A 22446-nucleotide genomic window follows, 5' to 3' on the forward strand; every position below is an offset into this window, starting at 1 on the left:
TTTAAACATGTAAACCATTAGCATAGCTTTCCCCCAATTATACCAACAACATGTCAAAATCTTACGCCTTTGTCCGCATTTGCTTCATTAGTGGACATTTACAGAGCACCAGAGCTCGTAAAAACTCTAATGATGAGGTTGTGTTAACAAGATGATGGTGGGCAGTAGTAAGTGTTGTTTTCATGGCATTAGAACCTTTTTAAACAGTACAAGTAGAGCTGTCTGCCTTTGTTCTTTCAGACGTGGGTTCGAGAGAACGGATTCAGAATACACGGACAAGTTGCAGCACTACACAAGCGGCCACAGTGAGTACTTAGGACTTTGCTAGTGTGGCAGTACTATAAACACACTATGTATACATTTCTTTGTATGGTGTCATTCAAAAATTTGGGTTCAGTAAGATTTTTTGTTTAAGACTGCTTTTGAATGAAGTCTATTATGCTCACCAGGGCTGCATTTATTTGATCAAAAATGCTGTAAAAACAGTAATAATGTGAAATAAAATGTAAATGATTGTAATTTATTCCTGTAATGAAAGGAAAAAATGTTTTATCATATCAATGTTGAAAACATGTTTCTGTTCAAACCGGGATACTTTTTTTCAGGGTTCTTTGATGAATAGAAAATTCAAAATAACAGATTTATTTGAAATATAAATCTTTTGTAGCCATGCAAAAGTCTTTAGTGTCACATTTAGTGCATCATTGCTGAATAAAAGCATTTATTTATTTCAAAAACAAAAATCTTACTAACCCTAATCTTTTGAATGGTAGTATATAATTTACACAAAGAGAAAGCTAGCACAATCTCAAACAGGCATGCAAATAAACTGAAGGTATAACCATCAACATTTTACATGCATTCACTTCAATGTATTTTTTTCTCCATACTTTGTTTTTTTACATGCATACAAACACTAAAGGACTCTCTTACGTTTACCCACTGTATCTCTTTCACTGTCAAACACTGTCTCAAAGACCTCTGTTTCTCAAGATTCATCTGTGAAATATTAATCCAAGTTTCCCTAAAAATCTCATCAGAGAGCACAAAATCCACTTCCCCTACGAGCGATTTTGTTGTTTGTCTTTGTTCTTTTGCTTAGTTCTTTTTCCGCCACTTGTTTATTTTCCCATCACAGTAGTACACAAATCTAATGCAAAAAGAGCTCAGTGCCAGGTGTTTCAAAGTTAGTAAGATCCATCAAAGATTAGTCAGAAAATGAGCAATACTTCAGTAAATACCATCTTAGCCTCGGAGTGCTGTTCCATTTATAGAAATAAATCTTTAAGATTCTCTCGAGGCAATAATTTAAAGCTAAGCTCGCTCGCTTGCTCTTGCTCACTCTCACTCTCACTCTCTGAGGGCTTATAGTTTATCTCTCTCTTGCTCACTCTGCTGAATGAAAATGGTCTGGCACCTTTTCCCAAGTTTTATTTCTCTTTGCCCTTCCTTATCAATTTAAACAGATTTTACGCGTGTAATCATTGGCAAAGGACTGCTGTAAATGCTGTATTTAGTGAAATAATTTCTGGAAGAGTGTGGGGCTGGTAAAACCTAAAAAAAATCAGGGTCAGAATTCATCCATTAGTGCTCAAGAGAAGTGCTCTAATTCTTACTCTCTTCACCCGTACTTGTCTTGTTCACGCTTTCTCTCTCTTTGGCTTACCCAGTTTTTTTTTCTATCTTAAAAAAGGGAAAGTTTGCTAAAAATTAAAATGCTGTCACCATTTTCGTTTTCTTTGGTAAAAAAAAGGGATGATGTTATGCAGAATGTTTGTGCTGCTGTTGTCTATATTATGAAAGGGAATGGGGAAAAGAACAGCATCAACATCCTGCTAAAAATTTCCTTATGTGCTCCATGGAGGAAAGAAAGTTACATGGGTTTGGAACAAAGTGAGGGTGAGTAAATGATGACAGATTTTCATTTTTGGTGAACTATCCCTTTAAGAGCGAGCTCTATTCAAAAGAACATTCTCCAGCGTAGCACATACACTACAACCTCATGAATTTATAATAGTTTGACATTCACAAATCCTTTGATGTTGGATGCCATTCACTTCTCTCGCTCTATTTATCTTCTCCTTGTCTGTTTTGAGAATACATTGATCAATTCCAAAATGTCTGTGCAGCCGGATCACCAATTATAAAAAATTAAAAACTCTCCAGCTGCAAGAAAACACAATGTTTATTAAAATGCCTTTGGATAGATTTGGAGCCGAGAGGCTGAATAATCTGATTTAATGCAGGAATGACACACACATTTAAGCTCATCTTAAGCCAATTTACCTGCAATCAAAAGCCATTTGATTGGCAGCAATGGAAATTGCTGATAAATGGTCTCCATCAGGGACTATGACACTCCAGAGCTGATACATACATTAAAATGCCTTATCTTTCTCCTAGCGAACACTGTTACACTCCACTGACTGCAGTCATGAACAATTCCCATGTCAGGCTCAGAATCCAAAGCTACTGGAAAGCCAGCCATTCCCAAAATTCCCAAAGACCCACATCACTACTGCTTTCAAACATTTACACTGACTATTTTGATGTGCAGTTTTGCATATAGTATTTTAAATTAGTTTTAAATATTATAGCTGTTTTTTTTTTTTTTTTTTTTTTAAGTGTCACCAGGAATGAAGATCTACATTGATCCATTTACCTATGAAGACCCCAATGAAGCTGTGAGGGAGTTTGCAAAGGAGATTGATATCTCGTGTGTGAAAATTGAGCAAGTCATTGGAGCAGGTAATCAAACCTCCAAACATCCAACAGTGTTTTACCATGAAGTTTTACTTGTGCCTTGACCTAAATAACAATCCTCTTGTCTTTATCCAAAGGAGAGTTTGGAGAGGTGTGCAGTGGAAACCTAAAGCTCCCAGGAAAGAGAGAGATGTTTGTGGCCATCAAAACACTGAAGTCAGGTTACACAGAGAAGCAGAGGCGAGACTTCCTGAGCGAAGCAAGCATCATGGGGCAGTTTGATCACCCCAATGTCATCCATTTGGAGGGAGTGGTGACCAAGAGCAGCCCCGTCATGATCATCACTGAGTTTATGGAGAATGGCTCATTGGACTCTTTCCTCAGGGTGAGGATTTTTGTGATGCAAACTATATGACCTAATTGAAAGCAGTGATAAATTAATGTTTATATTTATTATATATATATATATATATATATATATATATATATATATATATAATAAAAAAAATCATACTATACATTTTAATATTGTTTTGCCTAAATTCACCTTTTTTAGCATTTAAAACAATTGATTTTCGTTTGTTTTATTTTTAATGTATTTAGACAAAATAGTATTGAATTTTAATATCAGCCATTTATCATTTATTGTCCATTACATAATTATAATCGTATTAGTATTGTCTAGGATTTTAATATCGTCCATCCCTAGTACTTCACAATATACAAGTCAAAATATGCAGGGCAATATGTGTGAACACTAATGGACAATGACTTCTTTGAAACATACCTTCTGAATGAACTGATTCTTTATAATAATGTGGATTTCCCCAAGCAAACAAAAGCTCAGTAACATAAACATGCTTCAAATGCTGGTGGCATTGAAGTGATAATCTCACATCAGCAGGTGTGTATGCACATCAGCATGCTGAACATCATACAAATGTTCACTCCTAATTTCTCATGCTGTCCATCAGGTAATTCTCCACAGGGTCTCTCTGTAATACCCAGCTGCCCCCTGCCGCAAACATCTACTCTCAGTATTGATTCCAGCTGTAGGACTGTTGTAATAAGCTCAATACTCTTCCATTCATCTCTACGGGTTGCCACACTAACATTTGCTTTAAGGCGGTCTCTTTAAAGAATTCGTTGAATCGTTGCTCTGTGGTTAGTCATGCCCTCATTTTGCATTGGTCACGCTCTCTCGGCCACGTTCTCTGCATTACAAGCATCAGATGAGCGGTTTGTTTTATAAACCGAGCCGCCATATTTACTTCCATCCTATATCATAGAACACACAGAATGATAAGAAAATTGTCCTTGGTATTTTAATTTTAAACTCTTAGCATGAGGAAACATCTCTCTGCAGTTTCCCATAACAGCATCCATCCATGCTGACGCATTTAGATGATTAACCGAGTGCAAAAACCATCCAAATCCCCACTTACAGAACAGCGTGGGGGATGATAAGAAAATGGCTCTGTCAGCCTATGACTGGCACGCGTCAATTTGATTTCAACGCAGAGCTGATGTGGATAAAATAGGTTTCCGGATGCCTTGATCGCTGCTAATTGGCCTCACTGTGTATTGCGTCGAAAATATGCCTTTGATTTATGTAAATATGTAATCTTTGGGGAAGGAATGATTTATTTTGCTCATTAGTAAGACTTTGCCTCTGATCTATCATGAGAGAAAACTTATTTTATCCTTGACACATAGCTTTTCGGGGTGTTAGGCTCAGGAAGTGTAATTATCTGAAACAAGAAACCTCTATGATTATGTAGTTTAAACAAGACGAGTAAACAGGAACCAAACGACCCGCCATTTGTTAGATATTTTGAATTGAATTTATTTCTTCTCACCACAATCAGATCCAGCTCTCGCTAACCTCTGTAATTGTGAGGTTCTGATATTATTTTAGCTGTTTGGCCAGCCAGTTGTTTCGCTCGTGTTTATACTTGCACAGCCCACCCCATGACAGAACTCACATGCCCTACCGTGCCATAGCGTGAGGAAAAGATTGATGTCTGGTAATGTAAGTAGAAGTAAGAGTGAAAAATTACAACAAACACCTCATTCATCAGGTTTACTCTGGGTTTAAATCACAATTCTGTGTTAAAACTATGGCTGCACGATTTAGGGAAAATTACATATTGTGATTATTGAGGTCAATATTGCGATTAGGATATAATAATCAAATGGTTTCATGAGTCAACTTGCTTGGTTCTCAAGGAAAATGCACACACAGATTAGTGATAATGCTGAAATGTGTATTTCTCAACTCAAACTAGCAACAACAACTAAATCCATAGTGTTTTCAAATTAAAATAATATTTTTTACAAAATGAAATAATGACATATTTGCATTACTGCAAACTTGTTATTGTCTCAATAGTACAATAGTAAAAAATAAATAGAACAATAAATAAGAACAAGTATGCATGAAATTAAGATATTTTGAACATTTTGTCCAGACAAACAGGGACATTTAAAAATGATGTGTATTGTGATTGTCAAAACATTTGGTAACTAAACAGCAATTTGTTAAGTTTAGTGACAACATGTTACAATGTTTACATGGTACATTGACTGGTAGGTTTTTACTAGGCTATAATAAAAACTTTACAATATTTTAATGATATAAGTAAAAATATAATAAATATTTAATATAGTGCACATATTTAGCAAAATGTCCATAGTAAAGAGTCAAACCAACACTGCAGTCATTCGTGGCCTCAAACCCGGAGGCATCTACGGTTTCTAGGTCCGAGCCCGTACGGTGGTGGGGTTCGGACGCTACAGCGGCAAGATAATGCCAACTAATGTGCTATCAAATGGCTTTCCTGAGGTAAATGCAATGTTATGTGACATATTGTTCTCCAGCTGTTTTATTGACCTCTTTCCGCGGTTGAAAAAACACTGATTGATCGATATTATGTATGAGGCATAAACATTTCAGTAAGTTGTACTGTATCTTTCAACACACCTATTGTGCATTCGTGTTTATTTACTATTAAAGCTGCAGTAGGGAGTTTTGAGAAAATGTTGACTTAGCCTGAAAATTTGAACAAGCACAACTTACAGGTCCAACCCCCTTGCCCTCTGCTGCGCTACAGCCCTCCCTCCACAGCTCCTCCCCCACAGCGGAGCCTGCCGTGGACACGCAGGCTAGTAAACAGGACCACCGATGACGGCGGATTATAAACAGTTATGGAGCATTCACTAATAGGGACGAAACATTAACAATATGCTTTACATTGACCATGGCCTTCCCATACTTTGACTACAAACTTGGTCCTCAAATCATTATGTATTTTGCAATACATGTAACTTTATAACGTTGCACTCTTTCTATAAGTTATAAATAGCTAGTAAGATAACGTTAAAGGATTAGTTCACTTTTAAAAAAACTTTTGCTGATAATTTACTCACCCCCATGTCATCCAAGATGTCCATGTCTTTCTTTCTTCAGTCGAAAATAAATTAAGGTTTTTGATGAAAACATTCTAGGCTTTTTCTCCATATAATGGACTTCAATAGGACACAAACGTTTCAAGGACCAAATGACCGTTTCAATACAGCTTCAAAGTAGGGCTGCACAATTAATCGAATTTCTAATTGCGATTACGATTACGGATGCCACGATTACGTAATCGTTCAAAGCCGCGATTACAAAAGAATATCCACTCTGCGTGTGTTTGTTTAGATCATAAATATGTTATGAGAGGCGAATCACGACTACTTCAGAAAACCCAGCACAATATGACATACCAGGCAGTGACGTAAGTGTACGCTGAAATAAAAAGACTTTCACATCAGAAAAACGGACTTTACTGTCCTGTCAGCCGTTATACTGTGCTCGTAGCGCGCACTCTTAAATTGGTTGCGCAAATGCGGCGGCGCGCGCTGTGTATCGCTTCACTGTATAAAGTGCAAAAGAAACTACGAGCATGCAACGTCGTTACAATGTAAATTAGTATGTCACGAAATAAAAGTAAAATACCAATAAATCACGTGTTAGCTGAGAAGGATTTGCATGCAGGTATGATTTTCATTCTATTCACCAGGAGCTGTTTCATTAACGGTTCTTGTTGTGTATTCACCATGGTAAGTGTCGTTTCCATAACCCAAAAATGCCACTTTATTTTCACTTTATGTTATTTTTTATATTTTTAAATGACTGTGGTGGCTCATATCAACATTGTATTAACAAAAACTAGTTTGGGACTGCTATATTGAATTGCTTTAGCATAGTCCTAATGTTTTTCTAGTCTTTACTATGAGTCATACAATTTATGTGTATGTTAAGTAAAGGGGGACAGTACTTGTGTGTGTGTTAACAATTTTTGTGTAAACATGTATTATAATATGCCTATATATATATTCAATGTAAATTGTGATAATCGTAATTAATAATCGCAATTACAATTTCAAGGGAATAATCGGCAATTATGATTTTTGTCATAATCGTGCAGCTCTACTTCAAAGGGCTTCAAACGATACCAGACGATGCATAAGGGTCTTATCTAGCGAAACGATCGGTCATTTCAAAAATAAATAAAAAACTTTAAGTTTTATAAGCACAAATGCTCGCCTTGCTCTGTTCTGTGATGCACGTTCGTGATCTTGTTCAAACTCGTTCATCCAAATGAACAAATCTTTTTTCGAGTCATTTCGTTCGTTGAATGAACGAAATGACTCGAAAAAAGATTCGTTCATTTGGATGAACGAGTTCGAACAGGAGAGTCACGAACAACGGTACGCGCTCGCTCTGTGCAAGAGAGGGGTGATCAGCGCGTACACGAGCGTGATTGACACTGCTAAGACATTCCTACTGGCTCTGATTGGATGTTTCTGACCGGGAGCGGTATATTTCTGCAAATGGCAATTGGACCACATGGAGGAGCCAGAGGAGCTTGATTTTTTCACAGATTATCTGTCTCATATTCTACTTTCAGGACATAATGACTGTTTTAACAAATGTTTGTTTACAAAAGTTACCTACCGGAGCTTTAAATAGTAAAGAATAAGAGACGTTCGGATCACGACCACGATCTGACTGTCACGTCACATTTACAAGTGCCAAAACGCTATTGTTTGAATTTCGTAATAAAATTGACAGAATCTGAGAGCTGAGAAATGGTTTCCTGTCAAAAAATAACTTGCTCTGTCTAGTCTGTCGGTGTCAGTGTCCTCTTTGCTTCGGGATTTTCCTCTGCGTGAGAAAAGGGATGTGTGGCGTGTGAAAATTGTCAATTGCGTGAGTCTCACGCTGAATGAGTGAGAGTTAGCCTTGCTCTCTCTACTCGGTGTTGGTTATCTTATAGCCAAAATATCGCCATATAACAGAGGTATAATTTTTTTCTGGCCACCAGTTCAGTGTCCGTCTGCTCGGCATCCATCTTCAGCTGTTCTCCGCGCTACACACCAGAAAAAGTCACGACGTGAGGATACGCGCCACACGTGCCACTGCCTAAATTTAAACTGTCTGGTCTTCTTTTTATTAGCAGTGTAGAAAATGGGCAAACAGCTCTCGGAGAGAATGGTTTGTCATGTTCGCCCATGCATTTATTTATTTAATATAGGCTTGACATCACAATTGTGATATGATTAATCGTGCAGCACTAGTTAAAACATTTGAAAAAGACCAGCTAATGTGGTTTTGCTCTCATAATGTCAGTTTGGTGGCGTGTGCGGGAGCTTTAAAACGCTTGAGATCTTTGTGCAGCCACAAAGTTTTCTCACAGAACGCTGAATTCTTTGAAAACAACAAATCTCTGTTGTGGCACCTCACTATGGCAGCAGATGACAACTTTGTGTGTAAGTGCTGAACCGTTAGAATATGAGTCTGGGGGTGGGGGGGAACTATATGCTAACATGTCGTTCTTGCATTGATCCAACTTCCAACATTGTTTTGTGGTGGATTAAGAACCATGAGAAGAGAGAGAAATTCAAAAAGGTATGCTGCCAAAACTTTCAAACAGATTTGAGAAACGTCAAACTGAAAAGTTAAGCACAGCTTCACAGAACCGGTAGCAAAGACATGTCTGAGAAGAAACGGCACAGATAGAATAATTCACGTTTAATCGGAATAAAAAGAATGCTTTGCATGCTTAGATCCAAATAACTTTGTGATGCAGAATCCCTCCAATTAAACTATAGGCAAACACTGTGAGCAGATTAGAGTGCCAGGCTGTATTTGCGAAGGATTTCAGCTTTATGAATAATGGATGCCGCTTAATTGCTGTGGAGGGTGAGGAGAAGTTTGATGAAGTCGACTTAACATGGGGGAAGGGTTTGAGCGTGACACAAGCAGTTTAGAGAAGGAATGGCTTGTGTGCGACACAGAATGAAGACATCGTATGGTTCTTTCCGTTTCTCTCCACTTGACGCGTGCGTGTCTGTCCGCACTGCGCCGGCTGCACTCGTCGTCTCTGATTAGAAGCTGAATGCTGCTTGCCTCATGGCTGTCTGCGGAGGGTCTGCAGATGAAGGCAGCTGCAAGCACAGCTGGGTCAGAAACTGCTGGACCTCCTCATGAGCAAAGGGCTTTTTGACCACCATGGTCAACAGCTGCAAGATTTGCCACGGGCCCACATTGATCATCAAATGTCTGATCTTGCATTGCGTAGCATAAACTCTACCAATCCTCACCAGAGTGTTTGCAGAGCCAACCCAATCCAGGCTTTACTCAATGCATTGTGTTCGGTCTCTTATCCGACTGGGCACACTAGACATTAACTGTGATTTCCACAGCTTTATTCTTGTCTTAGTGCTGTTCTTTGGGATTTATAGGTTGCCCAGGAGAGATAACTGTTGCACAATTTCAAAAAACTGTAGCACAATTTCATATAATATTTTTTTGTGTACTTCACCTTTACCAAAAGCTTTGTAAAAGTGAAGTTGGGCTGTAAAAAGATTGTATCTAATTAATCATTTTTTTAATTGTGATCAATAGACTAGAACTTGTAATCAATGTGTATATATTTACACATTGAATCCTCAATTTAATGTAGAAACAACATAAAAGAAGAAGGTTTTAAATTATAAATGGTATATTTTTACTATCAAGGCCAGTATTGCCAAAATAATATTTAATATGTAATTATTTACATCATTTAAAATAATATAAGAAAGTCGTTTTTAACATTTAATGGGCCTAAACTTCAAATTATCACTATTTTTGTTTATCATTTATTAATAAATCAATCTTATAACCAATCTTATCAGTAAATATTATAGCAATTTAGATCAACTATACATAGACATACACTAATAATCATCAGATAGCGTATTATAAAAAGTCACATTTGGCTCTGCTTTTATTTAATGTGAAATAACTCCAGATTATGTGTTTTTGTTAGTGAGAATTATGAGTGCATTCTGTCCTTTTTTGTGCAATAATTTTCACGCTAACTAAATAATAAAATCACTACTTAAAATACACCTTTATGTCTTGACCCATTTCTATTCTGTACTTGTTTACAGCAAAATGATGGGCAGTTCACTGTGATTCAGCTGGTGGGCATGTTACGAGGGATTGCCTCTGGGATGAAGTATCTCGCAGACATGAATTACGTGCACAGGGACCTGGCCGCCCGCAACATCTTAGTTAACAGTAACCTTGTTTGCAAGGTGTCTGATTTCGGACTCTCCCGCTTCTTGGAGGATGACACATCTGACCCCACCTATACCAGTGCCCTGGTGAAAACTCTTGTTTTATTTCATTTGCAAGTTTCATGTAAACGTGTGCTTTGATTTGAGATGATGTTTTTGATTTGGGTTTATACAGGGTGGGAAGATCCCTATTCGATGGACTGCCCCAGAGGCCATACAATATAGAAAGTTCACCTCTGCTAGTGATGTATGGAGCTACGGGATTGTCATGTGGGAAGTGATGTCGTATGGAGAGCGGCCATATTGGGACATGACCAATCAGGATGTAAGTACCTGTTCTAAAGTTTGGGGTCTGTAAGATTTGTTTAATGTTTTTGAAAGAAGTCTTTTATGGTCAAAAAGACTGCATTTATTTGATCAATAATACAGTAATATTCTGAACAATTATCCCATTTAAAAAACAATTATATTGATTTATTCCTCTGATGGCAAAGCTGAATTTTCAGCATCATTACTCCAGTCTTCAATGTCACATGATCCTTGGATTTGGTGCTCAAGTAACATTTCTAATTATCAATGTTGAAAACAGTTGTGCTGCTTAATAAGCTGAATAAAAATATTTATTTCTTTAAAAAAACGAAACAAAAAAAACATACTGACTCCAAACTTTTCAATGGTCGTGTACATTTATTCTGCGGTTTAATGGTTAAGCAATTTGAATTCTTAGTTTTAAACACAGTTATACAATTCTTTTTACTTAAGTCAGTTATTCAAATCTTCCAATTTCTGTTCCAACCTCATAACATTTTCAAAGCTCCACATCCTCCATCTTTATTAAGTATAACCACCAATTTCTTATAAAACAATTTTTCAATAGAAGCAGTCAAATACTCATGCCAGAGACTATTGGTCGGTTGCCGTATGTTAGCGCGTGATAGATGAGCGCTGTGCTGCAATGTTGAATCAGAGGCTAAGGTAAACAGCAGAGAGAGCACGTCGTAAATCTGCACATGTGCTGCTCTGCTGTATGCAAGGCCAAACCTCAAACCCCAAACACTGCATGAGCGCTATCAGTCTTTGCAGAAACAGCCGCACCGATCATCACATCCCATTGATTGGCATCAGAATGCAGAAGACATAAGGATTTGCATCAAGAATCAAAATTTTGGGGTTTAAATAAGAGGTTCGGACTGTATTTGTGTTTGTTTTGGAACGTATGCTCTTCGTGGCTACATCATGTGACATTGAGAGTGTCTTCAAGCTACCATCCTTGTATTGTGTGAAAGAGGATCATTTAGTCTCTATATACATCTCTCATAAAGGCTACCACAATAATTCACCTGTACTTCACACTCACTTCCTGATGAACAAAAAGACGATTTCACATGCAAAGCACGGTGCCACACTAAACATTCCCTGCCCTTGAAGACAGCTCCCATTTCTAGCATCCCTCTGGGTGGCTGGGAAAAGGCAAATTATGGGTCCAGATAATGAAAATAGTTTCAAATTGAAAGTGTGAACGCTAATGCGCTAAGAGGGAGCGCAGATCTCGCCTGTTATCTTATTAGCAGCTCCAGATAGCGTCGCGGTCCTCCCATCGGGCTGGCCGTTTGAGGCGCCTGAATGAGATTAATCAGGTCTTGAATGGAGTGCCGTAATGGCTACGATAATGAGCTGGGGAACGACTGGTCTCACTCGGGTCCTGCTCGCACTTTTCTCTTCATGGCCGTGCATCTCATTCCTGGCCACCAAGGCCGCTTGAAGCATCCTGTTCCATTCAAATGGGACGATACATCCATCGGCTCAGTTCGGATAAACGCTCCATGTCTGTTTTGCACATTTAGTGACGCTACACAGTTAATTTGCTGGAGATGCATTTAAGTTTTATTTAAGTGACATTCCTAATTTCCTGTAACAACTTGCAGTACATTTTCCAAATGTACAATTTAGTCAGCGTGTATATTACAGGCCATGTGTTAATCATATTTAATCTGACAGATGTTGCATGATTGGAAATGAGTAGGGCGGGAGGGAGCCAGACTTGGGCTGAAGGCTGCCAAAAAACTTAGTAACTCTAAGACTGTTCTTTTTCACATTTGATCAGAGAGGAAATGCATGCACTGCCAAATTGTTGTTATCAGCACCCTTATAATCAAGATCTATTAGCTGATTTTAGGAGGTATTTAGATAGCAGCTGACTGTGACCGCTTATTTATAGTCTTTGTGTGTGGTTGTGTAAGTGTGAAGGGTGAGTGTGATCGTGTGTGTGTTTGGGGCCAATGACAAATGGCTTCCTTGTGTCCCCCTAAGACCCAGTAAATGATCACAGTGCATTTATGAAGACTGCAGATCAATCCTATGTCTCCTGCGGTGTTACAACCCCCCGCCCATACGCTGGCTCGTATCTACCGCCACCTGCCTTGCGCCATGCCGACAGCTCCTATCAAAACAGTGTTTTATGGCAATACATTACATTTATTTAAATTAAATTCATTTCAATGTAATACATTAAATATTATGTACTTTGTGTTATAATTCCAAGAATTAAACGTACTGATTAACAAACACCAGGCCTGAGAAACAATTAAAGATGTTAAGAGCGTGAGCGCGTGTTATGTAGTGATGCTTGTGCAGGCACTCTGAGTTCATATGTGCCTCATGTCATTTCCCGAAACTATCCCTCCCTCTTTCCCACCATCGTTTGTCACCTGCCACGGACATTTTAATATATAGTGCTTAAGATGCATCAAGCGTATCTTTCTCCGCCCCTCTTAATAACAGGCTAGAGACCCTTACGGATCTGTGTCTCCCTCTACAGGTCATCAACGCCATTGAGCAAGACTACCGGCTACCCCCTCCCATGGACTGCCCGAGTGCCCTCCACCAGCTCATGCTGGACTGCTGGCAGAAAGACCGCAACAACCGGCCCAAGTTCAGCCAGATTGTCAACAACCTTGACAAGATGATCCGTAACCCCAACAGCCTGAAGGCCATGACTCCACTGTCATCAGGGTGAGTTAGAAAACATGCAGAATGCCGTTTTCTTGGATTATCAGAAGCAGATGAGTCGGTGGTTGTAAAACCTTGTGGACTGCCCAGTCTGACAGCATTTTAGTGCATCACTGACGTGAAGGGTGTTTCAAAAGATATGAATCAACTAGGGCTGCAGCAAATCATCGGTTAATCGTGTCTGCGCACTATGCAAGGAAAATATCTGCCAGTCAACTCACATTAAAGAAGTGAATAATTTGACATGCGTGGAAAACAGCGAAGGACGCAGTGTGAGCTTCTGTGGACAACTTGTCCTAAACACGAGAATGCGTTATATTAGGGGCTCCAAAAATTGGTTGCGTTTGAGATACGTTATCCTCAGCATATTAACTTAAATTTTACAGTTGTATCCTTGTTTGTAAATATTAGTCATGCAAGTGGATAACAATTTTAGGATTAAAATTAATACTTTTTTAATTAAAATTATTTTGGGATTTTTTCTCATTGATGAATCAAATAAATAATCAAGATTAATCGATTATCAAAATAATTGTTAGTTCGGACCCTAAGAGCAACATGATGCTACCTTCATGTGAATATTTTTTAAAATGTATTTTCTCTTTTTAGGAAAAAATGTCAAAAGTTAAATATATTTTATCAAATATATTTGTGCAATGAGGTTAATGCTTATTAGAGCTCCATGCTAACATCATATTCTGTTGTAATAAATTCGCGTGTAGTGTGTTCCAAATCAGTCACCTGCAAGGTTGCAGCTCTCTAAGCCTTGAAACGGGGCATACTTTCAACACTTTGACTCATCTGACATAACTTGTGCAGTGTGCAATAGTCATTACAATAAATCACATTTATGTAGAATGTCACAGAGATGTTTAAACAAGTTTCTACAGTATTTAGTTTATGGAGACACATTGCCTTTTTGGAAAAGAGTAAAGACACAGACGTGAAACTTTACACTATGGTATGCCATGGCAGCATCAAGGGATCGTAATGGCGTTTTTCAGTCTAACCGCTGCACATACATAATACTGTATTGTTTGGAGAGGAGTGCACATCCATCCATGTTACATGATATATGTGTGGCTACAAAAACAGCTTTATTACTTGCTTTGAAGTTTTTTTTAAGGTATTTAGTACTTACACCCTCGCCATTACACTGAAGTGCATGTTTGTTTGTCCTTTTGTGTGCGTTTCATATATTAGGGGGAATTTTCTACGCCTGACCTTTTGCCAGACCCATCTCACTCGCATCATTCAAGCCATATTTACAAAACCAAATGGAATATGACCTTAAAAGAAATGTCTTTAAACAGCCTCCTTCGAAATTATTACCATACTGTTTTCAATCTGGGGTCAATGCTTTGGTTTAAGTTCTGATACCTGTGGTAGACTTTATTAATGCTGTCAGTTATTTCTTTTGGAATTGAATTGCTACATACCTAAATAAAATCAACTGGGTATATAGATGGGTGATAGATCAAATCATTATTGAAAGCTTCAGGCGATTGTGAACTTCAAACAATAGTAAAGCTGATAGACTAAGTAACAGTGGGCAACACTCTAGTCAGTTTCTTGTAGACAAATGTAAAGTGGCCCAGTTTCTTCTGTCATCACAATGATGGTGAGAGGCTTTGGTTCTGTGCGATTCCCACCAGCTCTTTTTGCACTCGAGGCTTATATGCTACAGTAATGTTGCTAGAAAGTACAGTCATCTTGGGACATTCAATTTTTTTGAAGAATTAAGCAGGGCAGAGGATGGTTTGCACTTAAATTCTTCCCTAACATCTTTTTGTCCTCTCCAGAGATTGAATTATATTGACCCAAGAAATAATATAGCTCAAAAATCCCAAGCGTGTCACAATTGCCAAAAATATGCACAAGATTAATTTTTTTTTTTTTGCATTCATGATAATATGCCAAATAAATGTGAACCACATGTAGTTTAGGAATGAACCATGTTCAGTAGGGGGATTTCAGTGTGTACTTGGTTGCTAAAGGCTATTTTTACTGCAACAGTGTGACTCATGTCTCTCTCTTTCTCATTGCCTTCCAGTGTGCATTTGCCCTTGCTTGACCGCAGTGTGCCCGACTTCTCTAGCTTTAGCACTGTGGATGATTGGTTGGACGCTATTAAGATGGGCCAGTACAAAGACAACTTTGCCAATGGCAACTTCACCAGCTTTGACCTCGTTTCCCAGATGACCATGGAGTAAGTGTTATACCTACGAGAGAGAACAGCCTGGAATACAGCAATACTTTGATCACCAAGTCAGCAGAACCTCTAGGGGGTCTTTTACTCCATAAGTGCTGACTATCAATTCATATTATATATATATATATATATATATATATATATATATATATATATATATATATATATATATATATTCTAGCATTCAAAAGTTTGGGGTCAGTAAGATAATAATAATAATACTAGTAATAGTAGTAATAGTAAAAAGACTATAAATAATAATAGTCAATAAATTGACTAAAAAGCGGCAGTTTTTATGTTAACATTAACATTTTTAATCTTAGAGATTTATATCTTGAATAAACGCTTTTTTTTAACTTAATATTCAGAGAAGAATCCTGAAATGTATCACGGTTTCCACGATTAAGCAACACAACTTTTTTCAACATTGATAATAATAAGAAATGTTTCTTGTGCAGCGAATCAGCATATTAGAATGATTTCTGAAGGATCATGTGACACTGCAGACTTGCTGAAAATGCAGCTTTGCCATAGGAGGAAATTACAGTTTGTTTAAATTGTATTTCACAATATTACTGTTTTTACTGTATTTTTGATCAAACAAATGCAGCCTTTGTGAACATAAGAGACCTCTTTCAGAAACAAAAAATCTTACTGACCTCAAACTTTTGAATGGTATATTATAAATATATATTATAAAAAAGTTTATACATTAACCTAGATTAATAAATGCTATTAAATTGTAGTTCATTGTTCATTCATAATATTTTATGCATTCAATAAAGTTAGAGAATTTAACCTTATTGTAAAGTGTTACCATTTATGTAAATGACAGCCTTTTGCAGTGTAATGATAAATGTAGCTGTACTGTTGAATCTCCTTATTATCCCCTTTGTCTTTTTTCAAAATGAATTATCAAATGCAGTCTGAAATCATTTCTTAGTGATTAGACACAGTCTGGGTTTAAATTCAGAAATAAATATAGGTACTCTATATTTCCTCATCTTTGTTGCTGGCTGTCTATCACAGTGGAAATAGGAGCCAGAGAAATGCACTCTTAGATTCCTCTCCTCTCCTCACCTCAACTCTTACCTGGCCAAACCAGACACGCCGTGAAAACAAAGGAGGTGTTGTTGTTTCAGAGACGCTTGGATTGTGCAACAAACAGGATGATAGGGATAAAGGAATTTAACGGTTACTCAGTCTTGAACTAACATGCTAAGTTTACTTTGGCCATAATGTGCTGAAGCCAGTGAATAAAAATGTGTTACTACAGCATTATGGTATCTGCCTTCAGAGTCCTCATGTTTAATCTCCCCTCTTTCTTTCTGTGTGTGTTTGTACGTAGGGACATTCTCAGGGTCGGAGTGACACTAGCAGGTCATCAGAAGAAGATCCTCAACAGTGTTCAGATGATGAGGGCCCAGATGAACCAGATCCAATCGGTAGAGGTTTGACCACATGCCACGATTAGACTGGGAGGAGGACAAGAGGAGGCGGCGGAGAGCCAACGTGAAGGGATGGGGCGGCAACCACAGACCCAAAGCCTGATTTTCCTTCTGGACCACCTAGGATATGCACCTGCCCCCTCCTCCGAAAAACTCTCCTTCTCCATCTGTGACATCTGAATCCCCCATTAACCCCCAGACACCCTAATGGGCTCGACTCGGGAAAGCTGCGTCTGGAAAATATGGTCACAACACCTGATCGTTTATCTTTTGCCGCCACCAATCACAGGATGACCGTTCAGTTTGCCAGCAACTGGCTCCGCCCCATTGAATTTTCCTCTTATTTTCCAGTTTTATTTTTTTATTAATTTTGTCTTCTTTTTTTAAAAGAGTTTTTGTAAAGAATTTTTAAAGCTATGAAAACAAGGAATCTATATAAATATATAGATTGGTGTAAACTTGCTGACTGAATATGTGGACGAAAGGCTACCCTTTAAAAGGGCAATGAAGAAACAGGAGATAAAAAAAACTTCACCTCACAATACATGCTTCTGATTTTCTTTCTTATATTTTAGGAAAATCTTGAATAGAAAGAAAGACTTTCTGATTAGTGGATACACACGGGAAAACCTGCAGGACCTTGATCCCTGTCCCCTCACTGACAGCCGAGGGAAAAGTATGTGAACACCATGAAATGGGACTTCATTTCGGCAGCTGATACTGCCTTGAAGAAAATATGAGACTTCAGTCATGTTGCCATTTAAATTACATCAACACAAACAAAAGGAGAAAAAAAGTCTAAGTAGTTATCACAGTGTTGAATTTCTAGTGCAGATTTCTCATTGCTTGGGGGAAGAAAAAAAGAAATCTTTTACAGATGTCATAACAGTCTGCCAAATAGAGCATCATCCCTTTGTACCTCGTCCTGTACATATCAGATGCACTTGACGTTGTGAGGTCATCAGTACGAGCCTGATGTAGTCCAACATTTAGTTCCAGTTTCAGTATTAGATGGATCTACATTGACATTTGATGGATTTTCTTTCGTGTGCGTGTGCGTATATGGCTCGAGGGGGTCATCTTTTATATTCTTCCTCCTTTTTGTCATGGGCTAAGATGATTTAGTTTGAAAGACGGCATGCAATATTCTCCCCCACAGTTGCATAAAGAATTTTTAGCGTGCTCTTTCCGTGAACTGCTTACAGAAAAGGACCCCGAGTGCCAGTATGGTGTGGTCTTCACATCATCTATGCTCTTCTTTTAAGTTTGGATCTCTACCGTGTGCGTGTGCATGTGTGCGCTGTGCGTATGGAGCCCATGGAGCTGCAGAGCATGTGTGGTGCGAAACTGATTTCACGGGAAGCTTGGATTTGATACACTTTGAAGATCACTGTGTTGATATGCTTATATTTTTGCCACCAAAATCATTTCTTTAAAAAAAAAAGAAAGATGTTTTATAATAAGGTGTTTAGGGGTTTTAATATCTGATAAAGTATGCAGTTAGAGGACATTTTCATAACAGGGAAGTGATTGTTCATTGTGAAGCATAGTTTTATATGAGGATATTGTTATTGTAGGACATATTTGAACTGGTTACATTCACCAATTGGGGCAAAGCTTAAATTTGACATCTAAAATGTTTATGATATCAAGCCGGAGTTTCATAGGACATTTAAACAACAAATCACAAACAATAACGGCTGTAAATGAGTGTGTATAAGTTTTGTTTTATTTTTTACAGAGAATACACCCATAATTCCTACCGTTTTCCATGGTAAGGTACTTCCACGGTACTCTCTGAGATTTCTCACCTCCATGCCATAGACATAAGAACAATAAAACTCTGTATAGATTATTCTGAAGCATAAACTCCCCCCTCAAAGAGGTTTTTCCTCAAAGCTGTGTTGGATTTTAGTGTACAGATTAATTTTTGTATGTGTTGTTGAAACTGAATGGAGAGTCGCTATTGTCAGTGTTTATTTTGGGCCGTTTCGTTTTGTACTAGGATGGGCTGAGAGATAAAAAGCAGATGTAGAGATGAACGAGCCAGAGGCATGAGTGTCTGTGTGCTCGAGTGTGTTTGTGTGTGTGCACGTGCAGGTACGTCCATGTACCAGCATTAAGGTCACTGTGGTAAACAATATACTTCTTGCTCTGTCGACGAGGGGCTCGCTTTATTCCATAACCTCAGGGTTGACATGCATCTGTTAAAAGCATGCAGTACTGTGAGGTCAGTTCGGTGTAGGTAAGGTCCATAGGCTGAATCTCAGAGTGCTGATGAAGTTCTAATCAGATGGTGTTGACCATTCTCTGTTCTTCCCATTACATAATGCTTCCATTAGAATGAAGATTCTGTCGCGCAGTGTTTGGGCAGAAAACACTACATCCAGCAGACAGGCCATGCCAGGCGTGAACTCTTGAGATGTGTAGTGATAAAAATCTAAAGGCTTGAGAGACAACCACGTCTACCTTCCTCTGTCCAGAAAGAGGTAGGATTTAACTTTCCTATGAGCTTGACAAACTAAGTGCTTTTAGCTCTCAGTTCTTGGTAACCATTTCATCACCAGCAGGAGGATACAGGGAGAAAGGAAATGAATCTGGGCTTAACACCTTGTCCTAACCAGCAACGTGTAATTTGTCAGTCCACACTGAAAGCGATAAATTCAGCGCGGCACAATCACACTGCCAGTGTTTCAGTTGCACCACTGTTCTAAAGTTTGGGGGCGGTAAGACTTTTTAATGCTTTTGAAAGAAGTCTCTTATGCTCACCAAGGCTGCATTTATTTGTTAAAAAATACAGTAAGCAGCAATGTTTCGAAATAGCATTACATTTTAAAATAACTGTTTTCTATTTTTAGATATTTTAGTAATTTATTCCTGTGATGGCAAAGCTGAAATTTCAGCAGCCATTTTTTCAGTGTCACATGATCCTTCAGAAATCATTGACAACAGTCGTGCTGATTAATATTTTTGTTAGGATCACATGATGAATAGAAATTTTAAAAGAACAGCATTTATTTAAATTAGATTTTTTTTATAACAGTGTATACAGTTCTTAACTCTCACTGTCCTTGCTGAATAAGAGTTATAATTTCTTTCAAAATAATCTTTACTGACCCAAAACGTTTTGAACGTTAGTGAATATTTGGATGTGGATTTGGGACCAATGAGATTTCAGTGGGCAGAGCTACTGTATAAAGTCCACTATGGAAATACATATCAAGCAATTGGAAAAATGTCCTTGCAGGGCTAAAAAAAAAACCTATTGATATAAAGTGTTTTAATAATTTGTATAAAATACACTAGAACATTTTAAATAAACTAACTAACATAAAATAAGAGATAATGAAAATAAAGTAAATTTCATTATTTCTTTCTGAAAAAATGTCCTGTTTGGTGAAAAAAAAGTAAAATTTTTATGTAATATTTTTTATACATTTAAAAATGTGTAATAATGGTGTGTATATATGCCATATGCAGGACCTTGGTTGCTTTCAACAGCTGGTTAGGACAGGGGGGGAGTCTGGGAAGTGAGAGACAGAATATTCTCACATTATAAAACTTTGCCAGCGATGGTGCCACCGGCCATCTTTACCTGTCTGTCTAGCACAAATCCTCTCAATATTTAATGGTTCCTCGGTGTCACTGCTGCAGTGTGAGACTAAGGTTTTGAATCCCTTATCTTCCTCAGAATAACACTGCTTTCTGCTTCACCCTCCTTGGACAATCATTGTCACTCAAAGCTGCAGCAGACACACAATGATCCACACAAATTGCTGCTGTATATCTAAAAAACTTGGACCTACAGAAATGTAGAAGTTTAGTTTTCATGGCAGTAGCGCAGCAATATTTAGAGGTGCTGCCCGCAAGTTACGGCGTGTTTTAAATCTGCTTTACAGGACCGGATTAACAGAGCTTTGAATGAAATCCAGTGTTGAAGGGATATCCTGTATTCCTGATCCTCATCTCCGTTTCCTTCCAATGAAATGTGTCGTTTCAGTTTCATGAGTCTTCGCTATTTGCAAAAAGACGTTTTTCTTGCAGTTTGGCAATGATGATCACATGAGTTTCTGGCACTTTGCATCGAGAGATCCGAAGGAACATTAGCAGCCAATGAGCCTTTCTGTTTTAAGATATTGATATGTTGAAAGATTATGACATGCTTGACGTTTGCTATGCATTTTCTTCAGCAAACCTGTATTTACATAGAAATATTTCATCACAACGATCTTATGTAATTCTGTTTTTCCACTGCATCTTTAACCGCTTAAGTTTGTTTCTCAGTAGGGGACTAATTACTTCATACGTCTCCTTCCCTCATTTGTCGTTTAACAGAACACTACGTAGACCACAGACAAATGAGATGTGAAGTAAAGAGTGTGAAAGAATGTCACACTGAGTGATTTAAACACCTCTTGTTTTGTTTTGTTTTTTCATGGATTATCACCTTAAACACATAGTTTCTACCACAACACAGCTCTAGGCCTTTAAAAGTACTGGGAAAGATGGTACGTAGACATTTTTTAAAACTGAGAACCCTTTTTGCTCAGATGGCTTGAGAAAATAACCAATAAACTGCCATTATGTGGACATGCGAACTGCAAATGCTCCTTCTGGCAAGCTAAAACGTGATCAGCACAGAACCGTGCACCATTTACAGCTTTTTGTTGAAAGCTGGGTGACAGCAAGCTGTGAACAGCATGCTCACAGCTACAGCCACAGCATAATACCAATGCAAAACTATTATGATGATTATGTGCGACTGTGAACGTAAATACAAGCTGGTCTGGCTCGCTCTTATTGGTCCATATTTCTGCCTGCATCCTCCAAATATGGTGGGAAGTTCTGGGATAGAAAATGGCTTCCTGAACCGAGCTGTAGTGCCTGTAGGCCCGCAGCACCCTCTGGTGTTAGGAAGACAGTAGTGCATTCTTCCGCATGTCTCTCAGCCCTGGTTTTCATTAAAGGCCAGCAGACTTTCTCTCTCTCTCTCTCTCTTGGACACCTGGACCACTGTGACAGAGATTTGAGGTCCTGTTTCGATGTATAAAATGTACATTTGACTGTAACCCTGTGAATGATGTAACAATTTCATTATTTGTAATATTGTTATTGGTTTATTTTCTAAAAATTGAAAAAAGCCCAACTTGACTCTCCTCATTAAAAAATGAAATGAGATCTGTTATACAACGTTCTGTTTTGTGTTAGCTTCAGTTCTTGATTTCCTGATAGCACATTGCTTTAGCAATGCCAAAGTCATGGGTAGAATTTGAATGCATAGTACTAAAAATGTACATAGCTTGAAAGAAGTTTAATTTGCTTCAGATAAAAGTAGCAACAAAATATTTATAGAAATATTCCAGGTTCAGTATGTTTGCTTAATAAACACATTTGTGGCCTAATGTTGATTACCACAAAATTATATTTCCATTTCTTTTCTTAAAAAATATATTGATTAAA

The 22446-nt window shown here is 38.0% G+C and overlaps 1 protein-coding gene across 2 annotated transcripts in view; it reads left to right on the forward strand.

Annotated features, from left to right (window-relative positions):
- Positions 1 to 22176, forward strand: part of ephb2b (eph receptor B2b) — a 179716-nt gene extending 157540 nt beyond the window's left edge. The window contains exons 9-16 of one of the 2 annotated variants that reach the window (XM_077203631.1): positions 241 to 305; positions 2626 to 2748; positions 2841 to 3088; positions 10189 to 10404; positions 10493 to 10642; positions 13136 to 13329; positions 15380 to 15535; positions 16887 to 22176. In XM_077203631.1, the coding sequence (XP_077059746.1) occupies positions 241 to 305; positions 2626 to 2748; positions 2841 to 3088; positions 10189 to 10404; positions 10493 to 10642; positions 13136 to 13329; positions 15380 to 15535; positions 16887 to 16995 (1261 nt within the window). In that variant the 3' untranslated portion in view covers positions 16996 to 22176. The remainder of the gene's footprint in view (positions 1 to 240; positions 306 to 2625; positions 2749 to 2840; positions 3089 to 10188; positions 10405 to 10492; positions 10643 to 13135; positions 13330 to 15379; positions 15536 to 16886) is intronic. The other variant, XM_077203633.1, reaches the window with a different exon arrangement.
- Positions 22177 to 22446: the final 270 nt, after the last annotated feature.

This window comes from Siphateles boraxobius, unplaced genomic scaffold (assembly GCF_051911475.1).
Source record: "Siphateles boraxobius isolate OS27281-9 unplaced genomic scaffold, OSU_SipBor_1 5, whole genome shotgun sequence".
Classification (NCBI taxonomy): domain Eukaryota; kingdom Metazoa; phylum Chordata; class Actinopteri; order Cypriniformes; family Leuciscidae; genus Siphateles; species Siphateles boraxobius.